This window comes from Elephas maximus, chromosome 7, assembly GCF_024166365.1.
Source record: "Elephas maximus indicus isolate mEleMax1 chromosome 7, mEleMax1 primary haplotype, whole genome shotgun sequence".
Classification (NCBI taxonomy): domain Eukaryota; kingdom Metazoa; phylum Chordata; class Mammalia; order Proboscidea; family Elephantidae; genus Elephas; species Elephas maximus.
This window is the reverse complement of record NC_064825.1, coordinates 19,795,987-19,822,792: the sequence shown is the minus strand read 5'-3', so window position 1 is coordinate 19,822,792 and position 26,806 is coordinate 19,795,987. Positions and strand designations below refer to the sequence as shown.

Sequence of the window (26,806 nt, the reverse complement as noted above, 5' to 3'; positions counted from 1 at the left end):
CTCAGGGACTCCCAATATTACCTCAGGAATAAAACCTTGAAACACCACACATACTTTCCTCCCAGCGTACAGTGGGACCTCTCATAGACGCTCTGAGTTTGGAGGTGATGTGCAGCTCATGATTATTCTCCAGATCTTCATAGGGAACCTGGTATCTTGCTGAATCTCCTTAAGTCTCTTCTATTTCTTGGTATCGCAGTCATGGGCCTCTTTCACATGTCCCATCCTGATCCTTCCTTCAAAGGTACCACCCTTGCTGAACAACTTCTCAGATTCCACTTGGTCCTTCACTGTTCAGTCACGAGGCATGCTTGATGAGTTAGAGTATCACAGGAGTTGCACAGCATCAGAAAGGCACGGGAGGGTTATTTTTGCTTCTAGTTCCTTTTTCCCACACACTCGTGTTCTCACTGAGGGAATCAAATTTGTTTAATATTTAAAAACCCAGTGCTGTCAAGTCGCTAGGGTTTCCGTTTAATATTTAAACATTTAAAAAATGTTTCATATTTTAAAGTTTTGCTTGTTATTTAAAGATTAATTAATTACAACCTATGTCTTCTGTTATCAACACATGCTATTAAAATAGGATAATTAAATATACAATTGTGTGCTTCCAGAAAACTTTTGTGGCTAAAGTGAAATGGAGAAACACCTGTCAAGCATTGTAACTGTCTGTTGTAATTTATTATTATAGTCACATATTACAAATGTCTTGAGTGCATGTATTTCTCTTTAAATATTATCCAAGAATAAATCTAAATGGATGTAGTCAGGTGGAGAAAGACTCCTAAGTATCACAAGTATACCATCATCTGCTGTGCTGAGGGCTGTGGCCAGGTGCCATTTTATTCTCAAAACCAAGAATGGTGTTTAGTGTCCCCAAAGAGTTATAGGTTCATCAGGTTCTTGGTGTATATGAGAGGCCAGCTTTAGACAAGACCCTTGCTTAAACCATCTCAACAAAACGATAACTTCATCCTAATTGTAAAGTCCTCTAGAGGATATGTTTCAATTTACCCTGACAGTCTAGCTCAATATTTAATACTTTCTTTGTTAGTGGCTCTAAATCCCTCAGGCTATGGTAGAATAAAATATTTGTTCCAGTTCTGTACTAAGTTGGAGACTGGGAAAGCCCATAGCATAATTACCAAAACATTCATTTCTCAAACATCCTCCACCGTCCTTACTTCACACACTCCCACACAAACATACAGAGGCACACACTTCTTTTCCAGGGGCACAACCTCTAACAACAACAACAACATCAAAAAACAACAACACAGCAACACACCACAACAAATTCTATCAAAGCGGCTCTTCAAGGATATATTATGTAGACAATGGACATTTTTCCCTTCACCTATCTAGTAATCAAACACGTTGTAGGGAAATGCTGCCCCAAACTTATTTAGTTCCTTAACGTGATGTTAAAAAGTCACCTGTTCCTTGCAGAGCAGCTCTGGTGTTTCTCTGCACCAAGCTTATTAAAAAAAAAAAAAAAAGCCTATTAGCTTGTCCTGAAAAAGATCCCTCTGTGTCCTCTCACCTGTGCCACTCACTTGTTTATTTTGCTCCTGGAAAATAAGGGACTGCCCATTTCTAAGACTGGATGGAAGGGTTGGCTTGTGTTGATAAAACTCCAAGACCACCAATTAGACAGATCACTGGAGTAAATAGAATTGGAAACAAAGTTGTCAAGATTGTAGGCTTTACATTATGAGGAAAGAAATGATATTTGCTATGTGGATGTAGAAATCCTTTCCAAACATAAACAGAAGAAATTATAAAGGAAATATAGGAAGACCTGAATGCATAGAAATAAATAATTTGTGTATAAAAAAATGTTAACCCAAGTTAAAAGGTGAAGCTGTAGAGAATTTGTGTAACATATGAAGCAGGGTTACTATTTCCTATATAAAAGAAATGTTCATAAATCAGTGTTAAAAAGATAAAGACCTCAGTGGGGAAATGGGTTGAGGACATTATGGGCAATTCATCAAAGAAGCAATAGAAACTATAATATTTTCAGTGTGTCAAGTGTGTTAAAAAATAGTGAAACTAAAAATAGCAACCAGACGCTGTTTTTAATTTATTAAAAGATAATATCCATTGTTAGTAAAGATATGGGAAACTGGGAATACTTTTTCTCTCCTAGTGGGGGGATAAAAATGTTTCAGTCATCCTGGAATTAAATATGACTTCATATATCAACCAATTTTAAATGTGAAAGACAGTTGAGGTTATTTCTCTTGGTAGGAGTTTACCCAAAAGAAATTATCAGAGATGAGCATAAAAATAAATTGTGTAAATAAGTTGACCCAAGAGTTATTTACAACGGAAAAATTTAGAAACACCTGAAATGGCACAGAAGAATAATTGTGGTTAATATACAAATACAGTTTGATCATAAAACGGAGTGTGCTATGGCTGTTAACAGTTTTATTTGAAAACTCACTCAAATACATTGGAAAGTATTCATTAGATTAAGTAGGGAAAAAAATAATTTAAATCAGTATGTATTGTATTAAGTCCAGGTTTGTTTAAAGTAAGAGAGTGTGTGTGTGTGTGCACATGTGTGTGTAATACAAATGAAAATGTTAACAGTGGGAGGTAGGATTGCGAGTCATTATTATCTTTGCATTTCTTTGTTATAATAATAAATAAAGAATAAAGTTATAGTAATGAATAATTATTACTTATATAAGTAGAATGAAAAGGAAAGGAAGGAGAAAAGGGATTTCCTTTAAGAACCCAGAATTTGGTTTTCTGCATACCCCTGAATAGTCCTTCAACTGGTTCTTCTGATCCCCGCTTCCTAAATAAAGGGAATCCCTTGAGTTCACTCCTTATGCTTCCATTCTTTTCCTTAATTTAAGTTCTTAAAATTTTCTTGTAAAATTAATTCAGTTTCTTACTAGGATGACCCTACAATCCTATTGGCTGTGAATGTCCCCAGCTTTCATTTGTCGTTGTCATAATTATGAACAGTGTTCCTTTTTATTTTTAAGCTGCCCCAGTTGGCATGATAAATTATATGGTTACCTCACTTATCCAGTTCAAAATATTTAGTACGAGTTGCTAATGGGTATATAAGTAAGTTCTGCTAGTGAACTAGACACGATGAGTTTAAGTGCTAAAGAGATTCATCCCAAGTGAAAGAATAGCTTTCTAAAGCTTGTCCCGAAAAGCAATTAAGCTGTGGTTAAATGAGGTATAGGCAGTGGTATACTGGTACATGTTTCACAGCTGGCTCTCTTCAGTCTAGACAGCTGAAATTCAGTATAACGCAAGCTGTTTTGAAAGGTCATCCACAATGTATGGCACTTAAGGGATATGACAGTTTAATTGACACTTAAGGGATCTGACAGCTTAATTGGGTTAGACTGAAGATGATGAAAATTTCTATTACTGGCAAATGGCAAGATTTATTATTTCTCATTTATCCCATTTTTGCCCCTTTTTTGTGGTGAGATTGTGCATGGCAAATAAGTTTCTGAACAAATTACTTAATACTCGTGTGTCAGGGTCCCCAAGACTACCTCGGGTTGGGTGATTCATTGAGGATTCACAGGACTCAGCCTATCATCATACTCATGACTACAGTTTATTATAGCAAAAGGATACAAAGCAAACTCAGCAAAGGGAAAAGGCACATGGAGTGACGTCCAGAGGAAACCAGGCACAAGCTTCCAAGACTCTTCTCTGAGTGGAATCATTTACCAAACCCAAACCGAAACTCGCTGCTGTCAAGTCAATTCTGGCTTTCAGATACCCTGTAGGACAGAGAGAACTACCCTGTAGGGCTTCCAAGGCTGTAAATCTTTATGAAGGTGGACAGCCACATCTTTCTCCTGCAGAGCAGCTGGTGGGTTTGAACCACCGACCTTTCTTTCAGGTAGCAGCCGACCTTTCGGTTAACAGCCAGCAGTGAATGCTTAACGACTGTGCCTCCAGGGCTCCCCGGAGTCATGTGAGACATACTGAATTCCCTCAGCAACAAGTTGTGACAACAAAGGTGAGATGTTGTCTACTACGAAGCTCATTAGAGACTCAGTACCCAGGAATTTTATTTGGGCTGACCACTTAGACACCTGCTTGGCACATTCCAAAATTCTAGACTCCCAGAAGGAAAACAGGTGTTCAACATAAACCATATTGTTTGCACAAACAGTTTAGACATGTTGAGCCACTGCTATCAATTAGAGTGGTGGGAATCTGCCATGGATTGAATCTTGCCCCCTCCAAAATGTGTGTATCAGTTTGGCTGGGCTATGACTCCCAGTAATGTGTGGTTGTTCGCCATTTCGTGATTATAATTTAATGTTAAACAGAATTAGGGTGGGATCTAACACCCTTACTAAGGTCACATCCCTGATCCAATACACAGGGAGTTTCCTTGGGGTGTGGCCTGCACCACTTTTTATCTTACAAGAGATAAAAGGAAAGGGAAGCAAGCAGAGAGTTGGGAGCCTCATACCACCAAGATAGGAGCACCGGGAGCAGAGTGCACCCTTTGGACCCTGGAGTTCCTGTGCAGAGAAGCTTCTAGTCCAGGGGAAGATTGATGAGAAGGACCTTCCTTAAGAGCTGACAGAGAGAGAAAGCCTTCTCCTGGAGCTGACGCCCCGAATTTGGACTTCTAGTCTACTAGACCCTGAGAAAATAAAACTTCTTTTTGTTAAAGCCATTCACTTGTGGTATGTCTGTTATAGCAGCACTAGATGACTAAGACAGAATCCTCCCGAAATCCACATTCCCAGGAGCCCAGTCAAGGGCCAGCCTTGAAAGCAGAGATTTTAAAGGATAGCAGTCAGGTCTGCTGTGTTAACAACTCTTCTACCCAGCTCTGTTGACAAAAAATAACCACGTTATGTTCTAAAATTGCCTCAACATTCCAGTTTTTTTCAATGTGCTAAGCAGCACGATCAACGACATTACCTTTCAAAGTATAAGATACATCTTTGAAATATAATGTTGTCTCGAGCCTGAAAATACTCTTGTAACCCTTAGATCCAGTGTAGTACTGGAGCTAGCTCTGGAGATCTAGCCCTGGTGGCGCTGTGGTTAAGTGCTCAGCTGTTAACCAAAAGGTCGGCAGTTGAAATCTACCAGCCACTCCTTGGAAACCCTATGGGGCTGTTCTGCTCTGTCCTGTAGGGTCGCTATGAGTTGGAATCGACTTGATGGCAATGGGTTTGGTTTTTTTGTTTGTCAGTTTCCAACTCCCTCATTCAGTGATGTTGGATTTGTAGCTTGCAACTGGCTGTTTGAGAAGTATTTATACCACAGAAACCAGCAGATACTGCATATTGGGCTTCATAGGGAAGTTAGAGAGCCAGCTGTGAAACGTACCAGTATACCACTGCCTATACCTCATTTAACGACTTATCATCCATTCTTATAAATATTGTGTTCCCCCAAGCGATGGTAAGAAGGCAATATATAGGATTTATGTGGAGTACCGATTTTCTTTTCCTAAATATCTTTGGAGACTGAAAAGTTTGGCTTCCCAATTTCCTGCCTGGTTTATATGTTCTTCATCTATATTAGTCTAAAAACTTGAAACTCTCAACCTTAAACACCTCTAGTGAGCTGATTATAATAAATGGGTTAGTTTTAATTATGTAAATAAATATACTGCTATTTTTAAAGGTGCGCCAAATAAAGTTATGATGCTGTGAGGTCCAAGCTGGCAAACCTAATCTGATCTTTTTTTAGCTTTTGTTTGTGAAATTACCATTGTAGAATGTCTCCAAAGCAATTTCTTATTCCCAGATTGTTGTTGGCAGATGCTTAGTCCTCTGGAGAGCCCATTCTTTTTGTCTGCTTTTAGTAATCTCAGCTGGCAGTGAGGAGTGTGAGGCTGGGCAAGGACAGTAAATCCTGGCTCTGTAGTGAGCCACAGCCGGTTAGGAGGGGGCATCTGAAGATAGTAGTAGGCATCGAAGAAGGAAGAGCAGCAAAGTCAAAAAGAAAATGAAATGATCTCAGGAACATTCACCCACATCAGAAGAACCTCATTAGAGTCAGGAAGAATAAAATGCATGGCATTGATGGAGCATGACTCATCAGGTTAGAACCATTGAATTTATTGTTGGCTCTGCAAACAGTATTATCTTTCTGAGAGTTTACCTAATGGTGTGGCTCTCCTGCTTCATATTCTCCATCAGTTAAAATCCAGATTTGTTATGCAGTGTCCAGGATCTTTTATAACATGATGTCAACCTGACTTCTCATTCCTCACTTCACGGCTAAACTCTTTTTTGCCTCTCTTACCTTTTCGTGGACATGGGTCCTGCCTCTTTTTATCTTTGTTGTCTACTGCCAGTTGTTCATCTTAAGATTCAATTCAAACACCGCCATTTTCTCCCAGAATTTAGTCTCTTATTCTATAGTCACGTAGATTTTCATATACGTTTAAATACCTTTTTTATAAGTTTTTTTTTTTTTTTTTAAATATAACAAACGTGTGTGCTTATTCTGTTTTTTTTCCCTCCCACTCTATACACTGTAAACTCTTCTGGGCAAGGACTCGGATTTCCCAATCTCTGTGTTCCTGGGGCGTAAAAAAGAGTCTGAATTATAATAAAAAGGACTAAATTGAAACGAGTTAACTTTTAATGAAGATTTCAGAATAGAAGAGGTTCTGAGTCCCTCCTTACACAGGAAACAAAGCATCCACAATCGCTCCCTGTGTGGTGATTTGCCTGTTTTTTTTTTTTTTTTTTTTTTTCACTCTTTAGGCAGATATACAGATTGATCGAGAACATCAAAACTTCTATGAAGCTTCACTGGAATATGTCTTCAAAATTCAAGAGGTTCAAGAAAAAAAGAAGTTTGAATTTGTTGAACCGGTAAGTTATGATTTCTTAATAATAAACTCCAAACATCGTACTTAAAAATATATATTTTTATGTTGAACATTATGATTTTTTTTTAAGTGAAAGGATGTATATTACATACACATAAATGAATACACCTCAGCAATAAAGTGAGCCATTTACCAAATCTTTAGGTAAAGAGAGAAAGCTCAAGGCTGTTTTTCTTTCTCTCTTCTACCCCCTTTCCTTGCAAATCTGGAATCTGCCTGACTTTCCTATGAAGTCATTTATTTTCCTAAGTCAATATAAAAAGTTGTAGATTCCCTGATGTAAACGGCATTATAAAAAAAAGAACAGGTGGCTGGTCTTTATAAGCTTATGTCATTTTCTTAGCATTTTTTCCCCAAGTAACACACTAGCCCTGGTGGCGCAGTAGTTAAGAACTCAGTGCCTAACCAAAAGGTCAGCAGTTCAAATCCACCAGCCATTCCTTGAAAGCCTATGGGGTAGTTCTACTCTGTCCTGTAGGGTCACTGTGAGTATCAGAATTGACTTGACAGCAACAAGACACTAATATGTTACAGTATTGCCTGGGCAGGCATCTTCATGAGGCTTCATCTACAATGAAACAGGGAAGTTCTCGAGTCAATAATCTTCTCTTATATAAGCTCAGTTCCCATGAGTTGAGAAGACAGGGATAGTAAATTAATTAGTAATCAAATATTTGTTTTACGGCATATTTTCTTTCTATACCAGTCTTTAAAAAATCTATTTGTAACAAGAAATAATGGAAAACAACAACAACAAAACCCATTGACTTTTAGTCAATTCCAACTCATAGCAACCCGATAGAACAGTGTAGAACTGCCCCATAGGGTTTCCAAGGAGCAGCTGGTGGATTCAAACTGCAGACCTTTTGGTTAGCAGCCATAGCTAGCCGTAGCTCTTAACCACTGTGCCACCAAGGAATAAAGTGCCCTGTTATTATTTTAGTGGAGGTGATGGTAAGAAAGGAAGATGAACTCAAAAATGTATTTGACATGATTCTTTTTGGTGAGAACTCATTAGTGATGCTCTATGGATAATGGGAAACTGAGGCAGAATGGAGACCCAGTGGCTCCCAGGACCTTGCTCCTCTCCCTTCATTGGCGGCCACCTGAATTTTTCTAGTAATCTAGGCACTGCCAAGTTTATAAGACCAATCTTTCAGCTAGAGGGATTTAAGGAACTCAGGGCCTCCACTCAGGCTCAAGAGTTTAACTTTTGCCCTTTATCTGGGATAACAGAATTAACTCCAAGTCTGTTTGCCAAACAGCTAAGTCCTTAAATCCCCTAGAATGGATTCATAATCTACTATGTATGTAACAGACGTTCTGAGAATCTGATCAAGCTTTATATGACTTAGAGGTCCTTCTGAAGCTCATTTGGGGTTCGTGGACTCAGCCTCGTAACTCCTACTCTAGGCAGATGATCAATACTTATTATGCCTCTTCCCCTTGTCATTGACTAGGCCTGCCTGAGAATCCTACCATGGTTTTTATAGCCTCAATACTTACTGGCAGACTTCCTCCCTAAGGCCTGCCTTTTGGGATTTCTAATTTTTTAAATTTCTTGACACCAAACTCTCAGTACCCCCATTAATTCTGACAGTTTTCTTTCATATGTCTTCTTTACCTGTTCACATTCCCTTTCAAGTGCTGTGCTGGTCTGCTGTGCTGTTCTTGCACCTGGAATGAGCTTTTCATATCTATTACACCTTCTGTCTCCTGGAGGGGCCATTTAGGGTGGTCTGCTGCCCTTACTAAGTCTCTGACAGCCCATCCTGTCTGAGAGTACTCAGCCAGACCATTCTGTAAGATGACAGATGTAAAATTGTTTGGTCACAGTTGATAGAAGGAATGATAAGAATTTATGAATTCTGCTGGTAATACATGTGAGGGAAACGGAAGCTGCCATTCCGTTGAAATGTGTTTTCTTCCTTTCGTGTACTGTATCCCAGGCTGGTATGTTCTGACATGTCTTCTGACGTGCATGCCTTTCTGGTGACACCACAATCAAAATTAATGTTAAATTTGTCCTTCTTCCAAAATACTTTCCTGGCTGCTATATTTTCCTATTAGAGCGTCTGGCCAAACCAAATGGTACTGTCAGTTTAGTCTCATTCTCATTTCTAGTCTCAAAGTCTCATCCGTGGGGTTTTATTTTATTTCCATTTCAAAATGAGGAAAATAGAAGTGGAACCAATGAAACATGGGCATATTGATGTTCAGGTTATGCATTGACAAATTAATCTGGAGGGGGAAAAAAAAAACTTGGAAAATTTCAGAAACAAAGCTCCCAGGAGCTATAAACAGAAAAATACATGAGGATACTTTAATATCTTTGCAGTTTTTATTCTGCAGAAATTCAATTTCTATGTACTGTTGCATATTGTAGAAATTTAGCAGTCTATTTTAGTTTTAACCCAGATTAATTTAAAAAGTAAGCGATATAAGCATCAAAGCAAAATGCCCTAGAGATGAAGTTTATTTCGTATAAATTGTAAGAAATAAAGTAGAAAATGTAAGTGGGGATGGTAATTCCTGTTAGGAGTCCCTGGGTGGTACAAGCTATTAACGTGCTTGGCTGCTAACCAAAAGTTTGGAGATTCGAGTCCACCTATAGGGGCCTTGGAAGAAAGGCCTGGCGATTTACTAATGAACAATGAGCCATTGAAAACCCTATGGAGCACAGTTCTCCTGACACACATGGGGTCACCGTGAGTTCGTATCAACTTTATGGCAACTAGTTAATTCATGTTAAATAATAATCTTATTTTATGATGCTTTATTTTACATAATTTTACATTGTTTCAGTCAATCTCAAGGTCCTACTACTTGTCATCAAACTTCCACAAAATACTCACTTGGTATTACAAAGAAATATTCTCACCTTGTCATTATTCCAAAATAAATAAATAAATAAAACCTAGATCTGATACATATATTAAGAGGGGACATTTAAATATTTTTAAATAAATAAGTCATATGTTATTGTTAAAATATACTTGAAAATCAGATCAACTTTTTAAACGCAGTTTTCCATAGGCTATACAAATGTAGTGACCATCTTTCCAGTTTATCATATTTTATGTAGACAGTGACTGTAGGTATCTGTCTGGTGATCGCTAGGCCTGTACTACCCAGTATGGAGGTAACTACCCATATGTAACCATTAAGTGCTTGAAATGAGGCTACTTTAGATTGACTCACCAGATACAGATACACGTCAGATTGCGAAGACTTAGTACAGGGAAAAAATAAAAAATAAAATATCTCAATATTTTTTTGTGTCAGTTACATGTTGAATTGATAATATTTTGCATATGTTATGTTAAATAAAAAGGAACCCTTGTGGCATGATGGTTAAGAGCTTGGCTCTTCAGGAGAAAAGACCTGGCGATCTGCTTCCATAAAGGTTATAATATAGCCACTGCCGTTGAGTCAATTCCGACTTATAGCAACAGCCTAGAAAACCCTCTGGGTCAGTTGCACTGTGTCCTGTAGGGTCACTGTGCTTGGAATCGTTGACTTGATGGCGTATAACAACAACAACATGCTAAAAAATAAAAAAATATATATATTATTAAAATTTATTTTGCTTATTTTTTACTTTCTTTAATGTCGCTACCAATAAGTTTAAAACTATGTATATGGCCTGAATTTGTGGCTGACATTTTTTTTTCCTTTGGACAGTACTAACCCTGTTCTTTCAGATGTGCCAACAAGGTACACGAGTTCAAGTCTATAACAGGGGGAAGAGGTCAGAAAGGGAGATGAGTCATCTCTGACCCTTTCCATTGTAAGGCCCTTCTACTCCTGAGTTGCCTAGAGTTTATGAGAATTTGGAGGGATTAGAGTAAGAAGAAGCTTAAGGAGTGTTCTGAATAAAAATTGCTTAAATAGCAGAGACTTGAGTCCTAGGGTATCAGAAATATTTTATGGTACATGAGGTTTTGTGAGTCAGAAAACTAAAGGAATCTTTCTTTGACTTAAATCCTTTATGGTTTATTCAGCTGCACTTTGTGTGTATTTTGCTTAGGTCCTTTGAGGGTTCTTAGTTAGACCTAATGTTTTTTCAGCAACTACTACTATGTGCTGTGCATTTTCCCTGTGTTATTGCATACAAACCCTACAATGACTAGTTATAAAGTAGTTGTTATTCTTAAGGGGCCAGTGGTTGTTCAGTGGTCGAATCCTTGCCTTCCATGTGGGAGGCCTAGTTTCAGTTCCTGGCCAACACACCATATGCATAGCCACCACCCGTTCTTCAGTGGAGGCTTGCGTGATTCTACGATGCTGAACAGGTTTAGCTGAGCTTCCAGCTAAGGTGGAGTAGGAAGAAAGGCCTGGAAATCTACTTCCTGAAATAAGCCAATGAAAACCCTGTAGATCTCAGAGGTCCCATCTGCAACCAATCCTGGGGTCAGCATAGGAACAGATAGCCTTTCATTCCATTGTGCGGGGGGATGCCGTGTGTCCATAGTAGATCAAATGGCTACTAACAACAACAACAACAACAGCGTTATCCTTCTAGACGAGGAGGCTAAGCCACAGAATGATCATTAGTTGAGTGAGGTCACAAACCTAATCAGCAGGACAGCGATGAATTCCGAACCCAGATTTGAAGTTGCTTTGTAGAAGCACTTACTACCACAACTGCTGCTGGACTACAAACATTAGTCCTTCATAATACTTACTGTGACCAATAAAATGGGTGAATCTGGGAAATGGTATTTGCTATGTAGGTACTTTAATGCTTTAAAGTTAGAAAAAAATAGAAGATTCTTCTTCACTTGGGTGAGTACTTGTTGTTTTGTTGTTGTTAGGTGCCGTCGAGTCCGATCTGACTCATAGCAACCCTATGCGCAACAGAACAAAACATGGCCTGGTCCTGAGCCATCCCTACAGTCGTTGTTATGCTTGAGCTCATTGTTGCAGCCACTGTGTCAATCCACCTCACTGAGGATCTTCCTCTTTTCCACTGACCCTGTACTCTGCCAAGCATGATGTCCTTCTCCAGGGACTGATCCCTCCTGACAACATGTCCAAAGTGTATAAGACACAGTCTCACCATCCTTCTAAGGAGCATTCTGGTTGTACTTCTTTTAAGACAGATTTGTTTGTTCTTTTGGCAGTCCATGGTATGTTCAATATTCTTCGCCAGCACCACAATTCAAAGGCATCAGCTCTTCTTCGGTCTTCCTTAATCATTGTCCAGCTTTCGCATGCATATGATGCAATTGAAAATACCATGGCTTGGGTCAGGCGCACCTTAGCCTTCAAGGTGACATCTTTGCTCTTCAACACTTTGAAGAGGTCCTTTGCAGCAGATTTACCCAATGCAATTTGTGTTTTGATTTCTTGACTGCTCCTTCCATGGGTGTTGATTGTGGATCCAAGTAAAATGAAATCCTGGACAACTTCAGTCTTTTCTCCGCTTATCATGATGTTGCTCATTGGTCCACTTGTGAGGATTTTTGTTTTCTTTATGTTGAGGTGTAATCCATACTGAAGGCTGTGGTCTTTGATCTTTATTAGTAAGTGCTTCAAGTCCTGTTCACTTTCAGCAAGCAAGGTTGTGTCATCTGCATACCGCAGGTTGTTAATGAGTCTTCCTCCAATCCTGATGCCCCGTTCTTCTTCATATAGACCAGCTTCTCCTATTATTTGCTCAGCATACAGATTGAATAGGTATGGTGAAAGAATACAACCCTGATGCACACCTTTCCTGACTTTAAACCAATCAGCATCCCCTTGTTCTGTATGAACAACCACCTCTTGATCTATGTAAAGGTTTCTCATGAGCACAATTAAGTGTTATGGAATTCAATGTTATCTATAATTTGTTATAATCCACAGAGTGGAATGCCTTTGCATAGTCAATAAAACGCAGGTAAACATCCTTCTGGTATTCTCTGCTTTCAGCCAGGATCCACCTGACATCAGCAATGATATCCCTGGTTCCATGTCCTCTTCTGAAATCGGCCTGAGTTTCTGGCAGTTCCCTGTCGATATACTGCTACAGCCGTTTTTGAATGATCTTCAGCAAAATTTGGCTTGCGTGGAATATTAATAACATTCTTCTATAATTTCCACATTCGGTTGGATCACCTTTCTTGGGAATAGGCATAAATATGGATCTCTTCCAGTCAGTTGGCCTGGAAGCTGTCTTCCATATTTCTTGGCATAGACGAATAAGCACCTCCAGCGCTGCATCTGTTTGTTGAAACATCTCAATTGATATTCCATCAATTCCTGGAGCCTCGTTTTTCGCCAGTGCCTTCAGAGCAGCTTGGACTTCTTCCTTCAGTACCATCGGTTCCTGATCATATGCCACCTCTTGAAATGGTTGAATATCGACTAATTCTTTTTGGTATAATGACTCTGTGTATTCCTTCCATCTTCTTGTGATGCTTCCACGTCATTTAATATTTTCCCCATAGAATCCTTCACTCTTGCAACTCGAGGCTTGAAATTTTTCTTTAGTTCTTTCAGCTTGAGAAATGCCGAGTGTGTTGTTCCCTTTTGGTTTTCCATCTCCAGCTCTTTGCACAAGTCATTATAATATTTTACTTTGCCGTCTCGAGATGCCCTTTGAAATCTTGTGTTCAGCTCTTTTACTTCATCAATTCTTCCTTTTGCTTTAGCTGCTCGATGTTCAAGAGCAAGTTTCAGAGTCTCCTCTGACATCCATCTTGGTCTTTTCTTTCCTTCCTGTCTTTTCAGTGACCTCTTGCATTCTTCATGTATGATGTCCTTGGTGTCATGCCACAACTCGTCTGGTCTTCGGTCACTAGTGTTCAATGCATCAAATCTATTCTTGAGATGGTCTCTAAATTCAGGTGGGATATACTCAAGGTCATATTTTGGCTCTTGTGGACTTGCTCTGATTTTCTTCAGTTTCAGCTTGAACTTGCATATGAGCAATTGATGGTCTGTTCCACAGTCGGCCCCTGGCCTTGTTCTGACTGATGATATTGAGCTTTTCCATCATCTCTTTCCACAGATGTAGTCAATTTGATTTCTGTGTGTTCCATCTGGCGAGGTCCATGTGTATAGTCACCATTTCTGTTGGTGAAAGAAGGTATTTGTAATGAAGAAGCCGTTCGTTTTACAAAATTCTATCATTTGATCTTCGGCATTGTTTCTGTCACCAAGGCCATATTTTCCAACTACTGATCTTCTTCTTTTGTTTCCAACTTTCGCGTTCCAATCGCCAGTAATTATCGATGCATCTTGATTGCATGTTCAATCAATTTCAGACTGTAGCAGCTGATAAAAATCTTCTGTTTCTTCACCTTTGGCCCTAGTGGTTGGCACGTAAATTTGAATAATAGTCATATTAACTGGTCTTCCTTGTAGGCATATGGATATTATCCTATCACTGACAGCATTGTACTTCAGGATAGATCTTGAAACGGTCTTTTTGACGATGAATGCAACACCATTCCTCTTCAAGTTGTCATTCCCAGCATAGTAGATTATATGACTGTCTGATTCAAAATGGCCAATACCAGTCCATTTCAGCTCACTAATGCCTAGGATATCAATGTTTATGCGTTCCTTTTCATTTTTGACGATTTCCAATTTTCCTAGATTCATACTTGTACATTCCAGGTTCCGATTATTAATAGATGTTTGCAGCTGTTTCTTCTCATTTTGAGTCGTGCCACATCAGCAGATGAAGGTCCTGAAAGCTTTACTCCATCCACTTCATTGAGGTCGACTCTACTGTGTGGAGGCAGCTCTTCCCCGGTCATCCTATGAGTGCCTTCCAACCTGGGGGCTCATCTTCCAGCACTATATCAGACAATGTTCTGCTGCTGTTCATAAGGTTTTCACTGGCTAATATCATGGGTAAATGAGGGCACCCTGGAGTAATGGCAAATTTGGCTCATCTGTAATATCTGCATGGCTTAGGCAAGTTATTCAAACTGTCTGCCTCAGTGTTCTCATCTGTAAATTGGGGATAAAAAGAACATGAAGTTCCCAGGATTGTGGTATGAATCAGCCAATTCATAGAATGCACAGAACAAATGCCTGGTGCATAGTTATCATCAGGAAGCTGTCATTTGGTGTGAGGTATCACTCTTCTACTATTATCAAGTATGTAAACAACAGTTGTGAATTACTTTATTAGCTCCAACATTAAGGCTGGATTAGAACACATTTCAATTTTAACGTGCTTCTAAATATACACAGAGTGAATTTTGTAAGAGGGCTTTCCTACTGTTCGTTTTATACTTAATTTTAGTCTTTTTGTATTCTGTTTAAAATTAATATGAAAAATGAAAATAAGCCATTATATGTAAACCAAAATTTGTTATTTTTATGTTCTTCTTTGGACTGATTAATTTTAAGGTGTTTGCTGCAGAAAATTTTACATACCTTGTTAAATATGTTTTAGCTTATTATATCATGAAGTATACTATAAAATATTTCTTTATGTTCTCCAAATTAAAGCGTTTTGACTAACTATGAGACTGAACAAATAACTGCTTACTAAGTTAAAAAAAAAAAAAAAAAAGTCCAACAGGTTGTGTATGGACTTGAAAATCTTGAAAGTTAAAACCTTTTCGTTTTCTTCGTCTTTTTTCAATACGATTGGTGCTCTTAAATTTAGGAAGTTTAATTTAGAATAAATGAAAGTGAAGAAATAAGATTTGTAAATTTTTTGTTTTTGAAACTCTGTAGGTCTAAAGGTGAACTTTCTATCCTGCATAAAACATACGTGCAGTTGTTCTATAAAAACCTCTCCTCAGGTCATACGTCTTAAAGATAAAGTCTGAAGTGGGTCTCGAATTTAGTTCTAGATACAGGTATTGAAAATCTGAAACTTGTAATAGCAAGTTAAATAGTGAATAGAGTTTTGTAGAAGAAAAATATGTTCAATTTGTTGAGCTGACTAGTCTTCTTGAACTTGATTTTAGAAATCAATCAGGTGAACTTATGGTCCATGCTGTAGTTTCTGGTGGACTTTATCGCCCTGTTGGCTACCTCACCTTCTTTGTTCCCTTGGAGACGTGAAGAATGCCTGACTGTTCTCCCGTGCCTTTGTTCTTTCCATGTAGAAGTTTACCTCAGGCCACTTCATCTGAATCCAGAACCACACTTGGAGCATGATTGGCAGTGTCGCTCTGGGCAGATGGGACATCCCTGTCAGGGAGAGAATTTTAAGAGGCTAAAGATAACAGTGGATTATAGGAACTGACCATTATCACTTCAGAAAAGAGGGCAAACACATAAGAATGAATCACATCACCATAAGGAAGCTTGCAGCTTACACAAACAAATCAACAACAACAACATCAAAAAAACCCATTGCTGTGGATTCTGACTCATAGTGACCCTACAGGGCAGAGTGGAACTGCCCCACAGGGCTTCCAAGGAGCGGCCGGTGGATTCCAACTGTCTACCTTTTAGTTAGCAGCCAGAGGCCTAGTTCTGTTGAAATCTTTATGGAAGCAGACTGCCACATCTTTGTCCTGTGGAGCGGCTAGTGGGTTTGAACCACTGACCTTTTGGTTAGCAGGCGAGCGCTTAATGCACTGCACCACCAGGGCACCTTAGATTGAGCAAAAAAAAAAAAACCAAGCAGTCACCTAAACTCACTGCCGCTAATGCTGTGAAGCTCTTTTCCTTTCACCCCTATGCTACCCTGAATCTCCTTCCTCGTTCTGCCTTCTTTTCTCTGACATTCGCATTACACTAGTGATCCTGAGGCTTTAAAGCTTGAGACAGTTCATGGTGTATCTTTACATTTCACAACTCTACTTCATTTAATTAATTTCCTGGTAGTTAAAGGGATGGGAAATTATGAATATGTTTCCTTTCCTGACTTGCAAGGAAAAAATTCATATGTTCTTCTAGAAAGCTGTAAGTGAAGTATTAATTTTTATGTTTGGTCCAGGTTATTGGAGTGATAAATAGTAAATTGATTCTTGAATACTTGGGAATAATAAAGAACTATATGAGTGTTTCCTAATGATAAAAGTTGCTTTCTCAATACTAAAATTTAATCTAATAGTTTGTAGTAAAGTTGTTATTATTGTTTTCATTATTATTTTAAAGGTCAGGTTGACTTTAATATAGGCTGCAGGTAATCTTGCCCAAACTACCCCACACTTTATGGAGGATTGGACAAAGAAAATGGCGTGGGAAATAAAGTCTTTGAAGTTTTTCACATTGTCCTATTAAGTTCTTTTGGTACCAACCAGTACACTTGTCATTGGGTTGATTCCAAATCATGATGACCCCACGTGTATCAGAGTAGAACTGTACTCCATAGGATTTTCAATGGCTAATTTTTTGGAAGTAGATCAGGCTTTTCTTCCAAGGTGCCTCTGACTGGACTTGACTCTCCAACCTTTCAGTAAACAGCCAAATGTGTTATTTATACTGTCCAGGGACTTCTCCCTTAGTATCCAAAAAACCCATTGCTGTGGAGTCAATTCTAACTCATAGCAACCCTACAGAACAGAGTAGAGCTGCCCCATAAGGTTTCCAAGGGGCGCCTGGTGGATTTGAACTACTGACCTTTTGGTTAGCAGCCAAACTCTTAACCACTACGCCATCAGGGTTTTGTTGAGTGTAAAGTGGACTTGTGTGTGTGTATGTATGTATTCATATATCAAATCCAAAAAAAGTTTAACTTTGCTGCATCTACAGGCAGTTATACTTGCTGTCTTTATTAAACTTTCCCAAAAGCTACTTTCAAAGATGTGAAACAAAAGAAAAAGGTGGGTGGTTCTTCCAAAGAATTATACATTCCCTAGGGTGTGTTCAGCATGTGTTACAAAGGTTAAAACAAATTTGCCTGCTCCTCAACAAATCTGAATTTTTTTTCTTTTTATTTAAATTATACTTTAGATGAAGGTTTACAGAACAAATTAGTTTCTCATCAAACAGTTAGTGTAAACATTGTTCTATGACATTGGTTAACAACCCCAAGACATGTCAACACTCTCCCTTTTCAACCCTGGGTTCCCTATTACCAGCTTTCCTGTTCCCTCCTGCCTTCCAGTCCCTGCCCCAGGGCTGGTGTGCATCTTTAGTCTTGTTTTGTTCCATGGGCCTGCTCAGTCTCTGGCTGACGGGTGAACTTCAGGAGTGATTCCATTACTGAACTGAAAGTGTGTCCAGGGGCCATACTCTTAGGGTTTTTCCAGTCTCTGTCAGGCCAGCAAGTCTGGTCTTTTCTATTTGAGTTAGAATTTTGTTCTACATTTGTCTCTGGCTCTGTCTGGGACCCTCTATTGTGATCCCTGTCAGAGTAGCCGGGTGGTAGCCGGGTACCATCTTGTGTACTGGACTCAGTCTGGTGGAGGCCTTGGTAGATGTGGTCCATTAATGAATCTGAATTTTGCTGGAAGATGCCAATGAATTTATTTTCATCTTGATTGAAGTTGCTGTGTATAAAATGCTGAGGATGTAGACTAATCTAAATAAAATGAAGGTTTCACAATCTTAATTTCTTAAAACATAAGAATTTTAAAGCAGAGCTGGATGGAGAATGTTGGTTTACCAAAGTGCAGGTTGAAATATCTCTGTGATTGTTTTAATTCGGGAACCCACACCCCCACTTAGTGAATCTGTGTATGTATGATGAGGAAGCTCTTCTTGTGGTAAGGGCGTGAGAAGTCCTGCCAGAAAGTTACTCAGGAGGTGGGAATGGAGAGCAGAGTGCCCATCTTCCCCAGTTGTCTCATCTTTTGAAATATTATTTAGCTTTAGGGCTGGAGCGTCAAGTCATGATAGGTAATTCAACTATATCGTCAAATCTCTGTGGCCTAAGGATTGCGAATGATCGTTAGTTAGAATTTTTAGCATTGCTCTATGTGTGGTTATGAATGGCTTACTTCCTGCTTCTTAAACATTAGTGTGCTTGGCCTATTTGCCATGTTCTGAACATACAGAATAACAGAAAAGTTAGATTGCGGGGAATTGGGAGTCCTTTATCAAAGGTATTCGCAAAATGTCTTCTTTGCAAGTTGAAATTTAATCCTTTCTACTTATGAGGATACTAGAATAGCATCTGCCTTATATGATGTCCATTTCATAATAACGCAGTTTAACTGTAGTCTGATTGTAGTAGGGGGTCCCTAGCTAGCGAAAGTGGTTAATGTGCTCGGCAGATAACTGAAAGGTCAGAAGTTTGAGTCCACCCAGAGATGCCTAAGAAGATAGGCCTTGCTATCTACATACTTCTGAAAAATCAGCCATTGAAAACTCTGTGGAGCACACTTCTACTCTGGCATGCATGGGGTCACCATGAGTTAGAATCAACTCAACAGCAACTAATCTTTTTAATTGTAGACAGTAAAATATGAACCAATACTCCCTTTAACAATGTAATCAACTATTAGGAGGATAGATAGAAGATTTGTTAACAGCCGGTGGTATGTAGATGACACGCAACCAAGCTGGACAGTAAATAAGGAAGACCAAAGAAGAATTGATGCCTTTGAATTATGGTGTTGGTGAAAAATATTGAATATACCTTGGACTGCCAAAAGAATGAACAAATCTGTCTTGGAAGAAGAATAGCCAGAATGCTCCTTAGAAGTTAGGATGGTGAGATTTCATCTTCCTTACTTTGGACATGTTATCAGGAGGGACCTGTCCCTGGAGAAGGCCATCATGCTTGGTAAAGTAGAGACTCAGCAAAAAAAAAAAAAGAAGGCCCTCAACCGGATGGATTGACACAGTGGCTACAACAATGGGCATAAACATAGCAATGATTGTAAGGATGGCGCAGGACCAGGCAGTGTTTTGTTCTGTGGTGTGTAGGGTCTCTTTGAGTCGGAACTGACTCAACAGCACCTGACAACAGCAATATTATTTATATACTTCAAAAGTATTTTCTTATGTTATCTCTGAAAAGCTCTAAATCTACCTATCTAAACCTTAGTGCAAGGTATATTTTTAAACTAATTTGTTTAGGCCACAATATGGACACTCAAGCTGACTATATATTTTATTGGATAATTAGACAAATTTTATTGTAGCATCATTTTAGTAATGATGCTGTAGTAATGAATTTCTTGTTTTGATAGTAATTATTAATTGATGTACAATCAACAATGTACAGTAATTCTAAAATCCCCAAACAATAAATTTTGGTCCTTTTTCAGGAACTGTTGAACAACAGAAAAAAAGTCCTTATCTTAGAAGAACTTAACAAGAACAAAACAATTTGAAAGTATATGCTTTTTGAAATGAACATAACTTTCAAAAGTTGACTTTTTAATGAGAGAAAAGCCACTGCTTTCAGATGGAACCAGTTATTTATCTGTTGGAAATCATAACAAACATACCAGTTGATGTTTAGCAGCATTCCTCCTGCTTTCCCAGACTCAGGAAGTAGCAGGATGTTATTTACTTATGAAAATGGTTTTAAACTGTGTTTCTTTCTTAATTTAAGGTAATGGGTTACAGACATTATGCTATTTGAATTAGAAAACTATTAGCCACTTCTCAAAAATATTTCCTAACTTTATTACAGAAAGAAGTTGTGGGAGAGTTCAAATGAGTGGACAAGTCTATGGAAAACAAAATCCCAGTGTATTGAACGAAAACATTTAAATCACTTCTTTATCAGATATAACTTATTTTATATAAACACCTTGTCCTGGGATTCTGTGGAGCACCAGTCTTATTGTATGAATATAACCCTAATTAATAAGCACACATGAACTTGAGATTGGAAGGCTAGAATCATAGAATGCTAGGTTGTCTAAAGAAGATCTTATTCCAATTCACATATGAACCAAACCTCCTATGCCATCAAGTCGATTCCAACTCATAGTGACCCTATAGGATGGAGCAGAACTGCCCCTTAAGAGTTTCCAAGGAGCGCCTGATAGATTCAGATTGCCAACGTTTTTGGTTAGCAGTGGTACCTCTTAACTGCTGTGCCATTAGGGTTTCCCGACATAGGAAAGGTGTGTGTTATTTAGCTCTGTCTTTTGCTAACACTTTTTCCTCTCTTTTGAGTTCTCCCTGTTCCTTGCCAAAATGTTGTCTATTCAAAACCCAAATCAGTACTGCCACCTTGTGTTGCTTTTCTTAACTTCATCCTGCCAAATTCTTATTCTTTCCCGTGGGTTCCGTTAGTACTTATCTCTGATTTCCTGATTTATCTTCCTTACAGCTTCACGTGTCCTATCTCACTGTTTCCATTAGACACTCTTAGAGGGTAGGACCTATGTTGATTTGGTCTTTTTCCCCCTTAGTTGTCTCTGCGGGATATTTTTTAAGTGCATTTGAATAGTACTTCACATGACAACTGCGTGATCAGACTCAAAAATTAAATCACTGTCTCTCAAAAAGAAAGTAAAAAAATAGCTTTTGTGGTTTGTGTTTCATATTCATAATTCTAGTGCCTGCTTTGCCAAACAAAGAGATGGAAATTTTACTCGTTTGAGGAATTAGAATGTTATTTCCCCACATTTTTACATGTGATTGTCATCTTTCTTTAAGCCAAGTTTTCATTTTTTTTTCTTTATTTTTGCAGCTTTTGTCATTCCTTCAAGGCTTATTCACTTTTTATCACGAGGGATATGAACTCGCACAGGAATTTGCCCCGTATAAGCAGCAGCTGCAGTTCAACTTGCAGAACGTAAGACGACCCCTTTTCTCACTGCCTCTCCTTAGCAAATCTAATGACAAGGGTAACAAAGTTATAACCAGGTCAAACCTTGGAATCTTTCAAAAGTTTGTCTGGAATCTCATTAATTTTAACTTATTTAGCAAAATCACTTAGAATTTATCTAAATAAATAAATAAATCCAAACTGCTGGTTGAAAGTACACCAGGAAGGAAGAAGCCTTATGCTAGAAAAATGTATACTAGCAAATTTTATTAAATATTACTGAGATGTAGATACCTGGAAGTTTGGAAACTAACAACGGCAGTAACGTTATTAATTTCCTGGGTGACCCTGGGCAAGTCTTATTTTCTGAGAGAATGGCATGTCTGTCTGTACTTCTGAAGGGAAGATGCTGTACATTAAAGTCCTACTTGTTTCTCAAACTCTCTCCATACCTACAAAAATTTGAAGATGGTTTGAAGCAGATGTTATATAACTGCATTAAAGCATAAGTGACAATTACTTACAGCCCATGTAGTTTTCTCAGGGTTTATGTCATGTCGTCTAATTAACCCTTTTTTCTGTGATAATATAGTTGTAAAAAGCCTGGTTTTCAAATGCTGTTTACCACTTACATTTATAACAAAGCAAAACAAAACAAGACAAACTTTAACCAACCCATGTCTGCATTATCAAACTTGACAAATAAGAAAGTCATAATTGATGAGGTTTGTCTATAAATGAAAAGTTTTTCCTGAAACCCTAACTGCCAGAGTAATTTCCAATAAAAAACTTATGTTTCCTTTTATCTGATTCTTGCCATTGTGGAGATAGCTAATAAATAGTAAACTCGAGAATTGAAGTGTCCCATGAGAAATATGTAGTTGGATTTAATCTACTTTAGTTTCGAATTTTAGCTTTTTGTCTAGCCTAGGTTTTCTGGCAGAATCGATTTCGAGTGTAATTCATTCAGTTGTTTTTCAGTATGCAATGCAGTTAGACCTTTTCAGTAGATATAAAAAGGGAAAATTATAAAAAGCCAAAGGATTTTTATGATTTATTTTCATATTAAATGCAATTAGGTTAAGATTCTTTAGATTTGGGTGACGGGAATAGGGTAAAGAATTGGAGGAAATTCTGACACGTATATTTAAAAGGAGCAAGTAGCGCAAGTGACGGCTAAGAACATTTTTCCAACTGACTCGAGATTCAGATCTTTGACTTGCTGTAGGGTATAAAAAGACTTAATTACGTGGAGATGATTTCTGTGTTATCAGACTCACGTTGTTGAGGTAAAGTTGCCCGAATGCAAAAGAGGTTTTTCATAGAGAAAAGCCTGATGCTGTCTGTGGCTTAACTAAATGTGCTGTAAAGTGAGTAAACGTATTTCCTGAAACAGACGAGGTTAGACATTGGAAACTTATTCATTTTTATGAGTTGGTTTGTATACTGACCTGTTAATAAGTATGTTAGGATTTCTGAAAACCAAGTTAGGTGATGCTTCTTCAGAAAAGTATTTGGACAGATGTGGGGAACTTGTTTTTCTTGTTGAGTACCTCTGATTTGTTATCCATTGCTGTCGAGTCGATTCAGACTCATAGCGACCCTATAGGACAGAATAAAACTGCCCCATATGGTTTCCAAGGAGCACCTGGTGGATTTGAACTGCCAGCCTTTTGGTTAGCAGCCACAGCACTTAACCACTATGTCACCGGGGTTTCCCTGATTTGTTAAGTGCCACATATTTCAAAAGTATGTGAACAAATTTGTGCCCCCCCCGCCCCCAAAAAAGAAGAAATGGAAATCCATATGTATCTGTTTTTTTTAACATAGCCTGGGGGCGGGTGGGACACCAAACTCCAGGCAAATTCTTAGAGAATACAAATACTATTTAATAGCTATTATAATATTTTAAAATATTATAGTCTGTCTCTTAAGTAATGATGTTACAGTAGGAAATAGAAAACAAGTCCCACACACATGTGCACACACACTCTTTCTCTCACACACTCGGGCTTCCAAGAGAAACATGCAGGTGATTCAGAGAGGCTGTCACTAAAACAATTCAAAATCAGACCATAGGACTCAACATTTCTGTCTCTTGGATTTGGTAATAGCGCCTAAAGAATCAACTTTAGGTTGGATGTTCCTTAAACCTATATAAAATAATGAATAAAACTGTTGTTTCTCTTTACTGAAGACAAGGAATAATTTTGAAAGCACTCGTCAAGAGGTAGAGCGGTTGATGCAAAGAATGAAATCTGCCAACCAAGACTACAGGCCACCTAGTCAGTGGACGATGGAAGGCTATCTTTATGTCCAAGAAAAACGTGAGTCAACAAGACATAACATTATGTCCCTTATGATTTAACATTGTTTCCATGAGATGTGATCTGGTTAGCATTATTTCCTTCAAATGTTGTTGTTGTTGTTTGGTGCCATCGAGTTGGTTCCGACTCACAGCAACCCTATGCACAACAGAACGACACACTGCCCGGTCCTGAGCCATCCTTAAAATCGTTGTTATGCTTGAGCTCATTGTTGCAGCCACTGTGTCAGTCCACCTCATTGAGGGTCTTCCTCTTTTCCGCTGACCCTGTACTCTGCCAAGCATGATGTCCTTCTCCAGGGACTGATCCCTCTTGACAACACGTCCAAAGTATGTCAGACGCAGTCTTGCCATCCTTGCCTCTAAGGAGCATTCTGATTGTACTTCTTCTAAGACAGATTTGTTTGTTCTTTTGGCAGTCCATGGTATATTCAATATTCTTTGCCAACACAATTCAGAGGCATCAATGCTTCTTTGGTCTTCCTTATTCATTGTCAAGCTTTCACATGCATATGATGCAATTGAAAATACCATGGCTTGGGTCAGGCACACCTTAGTCTTCAGGGTGACATTTTTGCTCTTCAGCACTTTGAAGAGGTCCTTTGCAGCAGATTTACCCAATGCAACACATATTTTGATTTCTTGACTGCTGCTTCCGTGGCTGTTAATTGTGGATCCAAGTAAAATGAAATCCTGGACAACTTCAGTCTTTTCTCCATTTATCATGATGTTGCTCATTGGTCTAGTTGTGAGAATGTTTGTTTTCTTTATGTTGAGGTGTAATCCATACTGAAGGCTGTGGTCTTTGATCTTCATTAGCAAGTGCTTCAGGTCCTCTTCACTTTCAGCAAGCAAGGTTGTGTCATCTGCCTAACACAGGCTGTTAATGAGTCTTCCTCTAATCCTGATACCCCATTCTTCTTCGTATAGTCCAGCTTCTCATATTATTTGCTCAGCATACAGATTAAATAGGTATGGTGAAAGAATACAACCCTGACGCACACCTTTCCTGACTTTAAAACAATCAGTATCCCCTTGTTCTCTCCGAACAACTGCCTCTTGATTTATGTAAAGGTTCCTCATGAGCACAATTAAGTGTTCTGGAATTCCCATTCTACGCAACATTATCCATACCATAGTTTGTTATGATCCACACGGTGGAATGCCTTTGCATAGCCAATAAAACACAGGAAAACACCCTTCTGGTATTCTCTGCTTTCAGCCAGGATCCATCTGACATCAGCAATGATATCCCTGGTTCCATGTCCTCTTCTGAAACTGTCCTGAATTCCTGGCAGTTCCCTGTCAATATACTGCTACAGCCGTTTTTGAATGATTTTCAGCAAAATTTTGCTTGTGTGGGATATTAAAGATACTCTTCTATAATTTCCACATTTGGTTGGATCACCTTTCTTGGGAATAGGCATAAATATGGATCTCTTCCAGTCAGTAGGCCAGGAAGCTGTCTTCCATATTTCTTGGCATAGACGAATGAGCACTTGTTTGTTGAAACATCTCAATTGATATTCCATCAATTCCTGGAGCCTTGTTTTTCGCCGGTGCCTTCAGAGCAGCTTGGACTTCTTCCTTCAGCACCATTGGTTCCTGATCATATGCCACCCCTTGAAATGGTTGATCATCGACTAATTCTGTTTGGTATAATGACTCTGTGTATTCCTTCCATCTTCTTTTGGTACTTCCACGTTATTTAATGTTTTCCCCATAGAATCCTTCACTCTTGCAACTCGAGGCTTGAATTTTTTCTTAGTTCTTTCAGCTTGAGAAACGCCGAGTGTGTTCTTCCCTTTTGGTTTTCCATTTCCAGCTCTTTGCACATGTCATCATAATACTTTACTTTGTTTTCTCGAGATGCCCTTTGAAATCGTCTGTTCAGCTCTTTTACTTCATCAATTCTTCCTTTTGCTTTAGCTGCTCGATGTTCAAGAGCAAGTTTCAGAGTCTCCTCTGACATCCATCTTGGTCTTTTCTTTCCTTCCTGTCTTTTCAGTGACCTCTTGCATTCTTCATGTATGATGTCCTTGGTGTCATGCCACAACTCGTCTGGTCTTCGGTCACTAGTGTTCAATGCATCAAATCTATTCTTGAGATGGTCTCTAAATTCAGGTGGGATATACTCAAGGTCATATTTTGGCTCTTGTGGACTTGCTCTGATTTTCTTCAGTTTCAGCTTGAACTTGCATATGAGCAATTGATGGTCTGTTCCACAGTCGGCCCCTGGCCTTGTTCTGACTGATGATATTGAGCTTTTCCATCATCTCTTTCCACAGATGTAGTCAATTTGATTTCTGTGTGTTCCATCTGGTGAGGTCCATGTGTATAGTCACCGTTTCTGTTGGTGAAAGAAGGTATTTGCAATGAAGAAGTTTTTGGTTTTACAAAATTCTATCATTCGATCTCCGGCATTTTTTTTGTCACCAAGGCCATATTTTCCAACTACTGATCCTTCTTCTTTGTTTCCAACTTTCACATCCCAATCGCCAGTAATTATCAATGCGTCTTGATTGCATGTTCAATCAATTTCAGACTGTAGCAGCTGATAAAAATCTTCTGTTTTTTCATCTTTGGCCCTAGTGGTTGGTACGTAAATTTGAATAATAGTCATATTAACTGGTCTTCCTTGTAGTCGTATGGTTATTATCCTATCACTGACAGCACTGTACTTCAGGATAGATCTTGAAACGTTCTTTTTGACAATGAATGCAACACCATTTCTTTTCAAATTGTCATTCCCAGCATAGTAGACTATATGATTGTCCGATTCAAAATGGCCAATACCAGTCCATTTCAGCTCACTAATGCCTAGGATATCAATGTTTATGCGTTCCATCTCATTTCCGATGATTTCCAGTTTTCCTAGATTCATACTTTGTACATTCCAGGTTCCGATTATTAATAGATGTTTGCAGCTGTTTCTTCTCATTTTGAATTGTGCCACATCAGCAAATGAAGGTCCTGAAAGCTTTACTCCATCCACTTCATTAAGGTCGACTCTACTGTGTGGAGG

General features: G+C 38.6%; 1 protein-coding gene across 2 annotated transcripts in view; it reads left to right on the top strand.

Moving 5' to 3' along the window:
• The window catches only part of ARHGAP42 (Rho GTPase activating protein 42), a 321,223-nt gene that overhangs the window by 228,649 nt on the left and 65,768 nt on the right, over positions 1-26,806 (top strand). For both annotated transcript variants that reach the window (XM_049889483.1, XM_049889482.1), the window contains 3 exons: positions 6,744-6,854; positions 21,378-21,482; positions 23,653-23,782. In XM_049889483.1, coding sequence (XP_049745440.1) covers positions 6,744-6,854; positions 21,378-21,482; positions 23,653-23,782 — 346 coding nt within the window. The remainder of the gene's footprint in view (positions 1-6,743; positions 6,855-21,377; positions 21,483-23,652; positions 23,783-26,806) is intronic.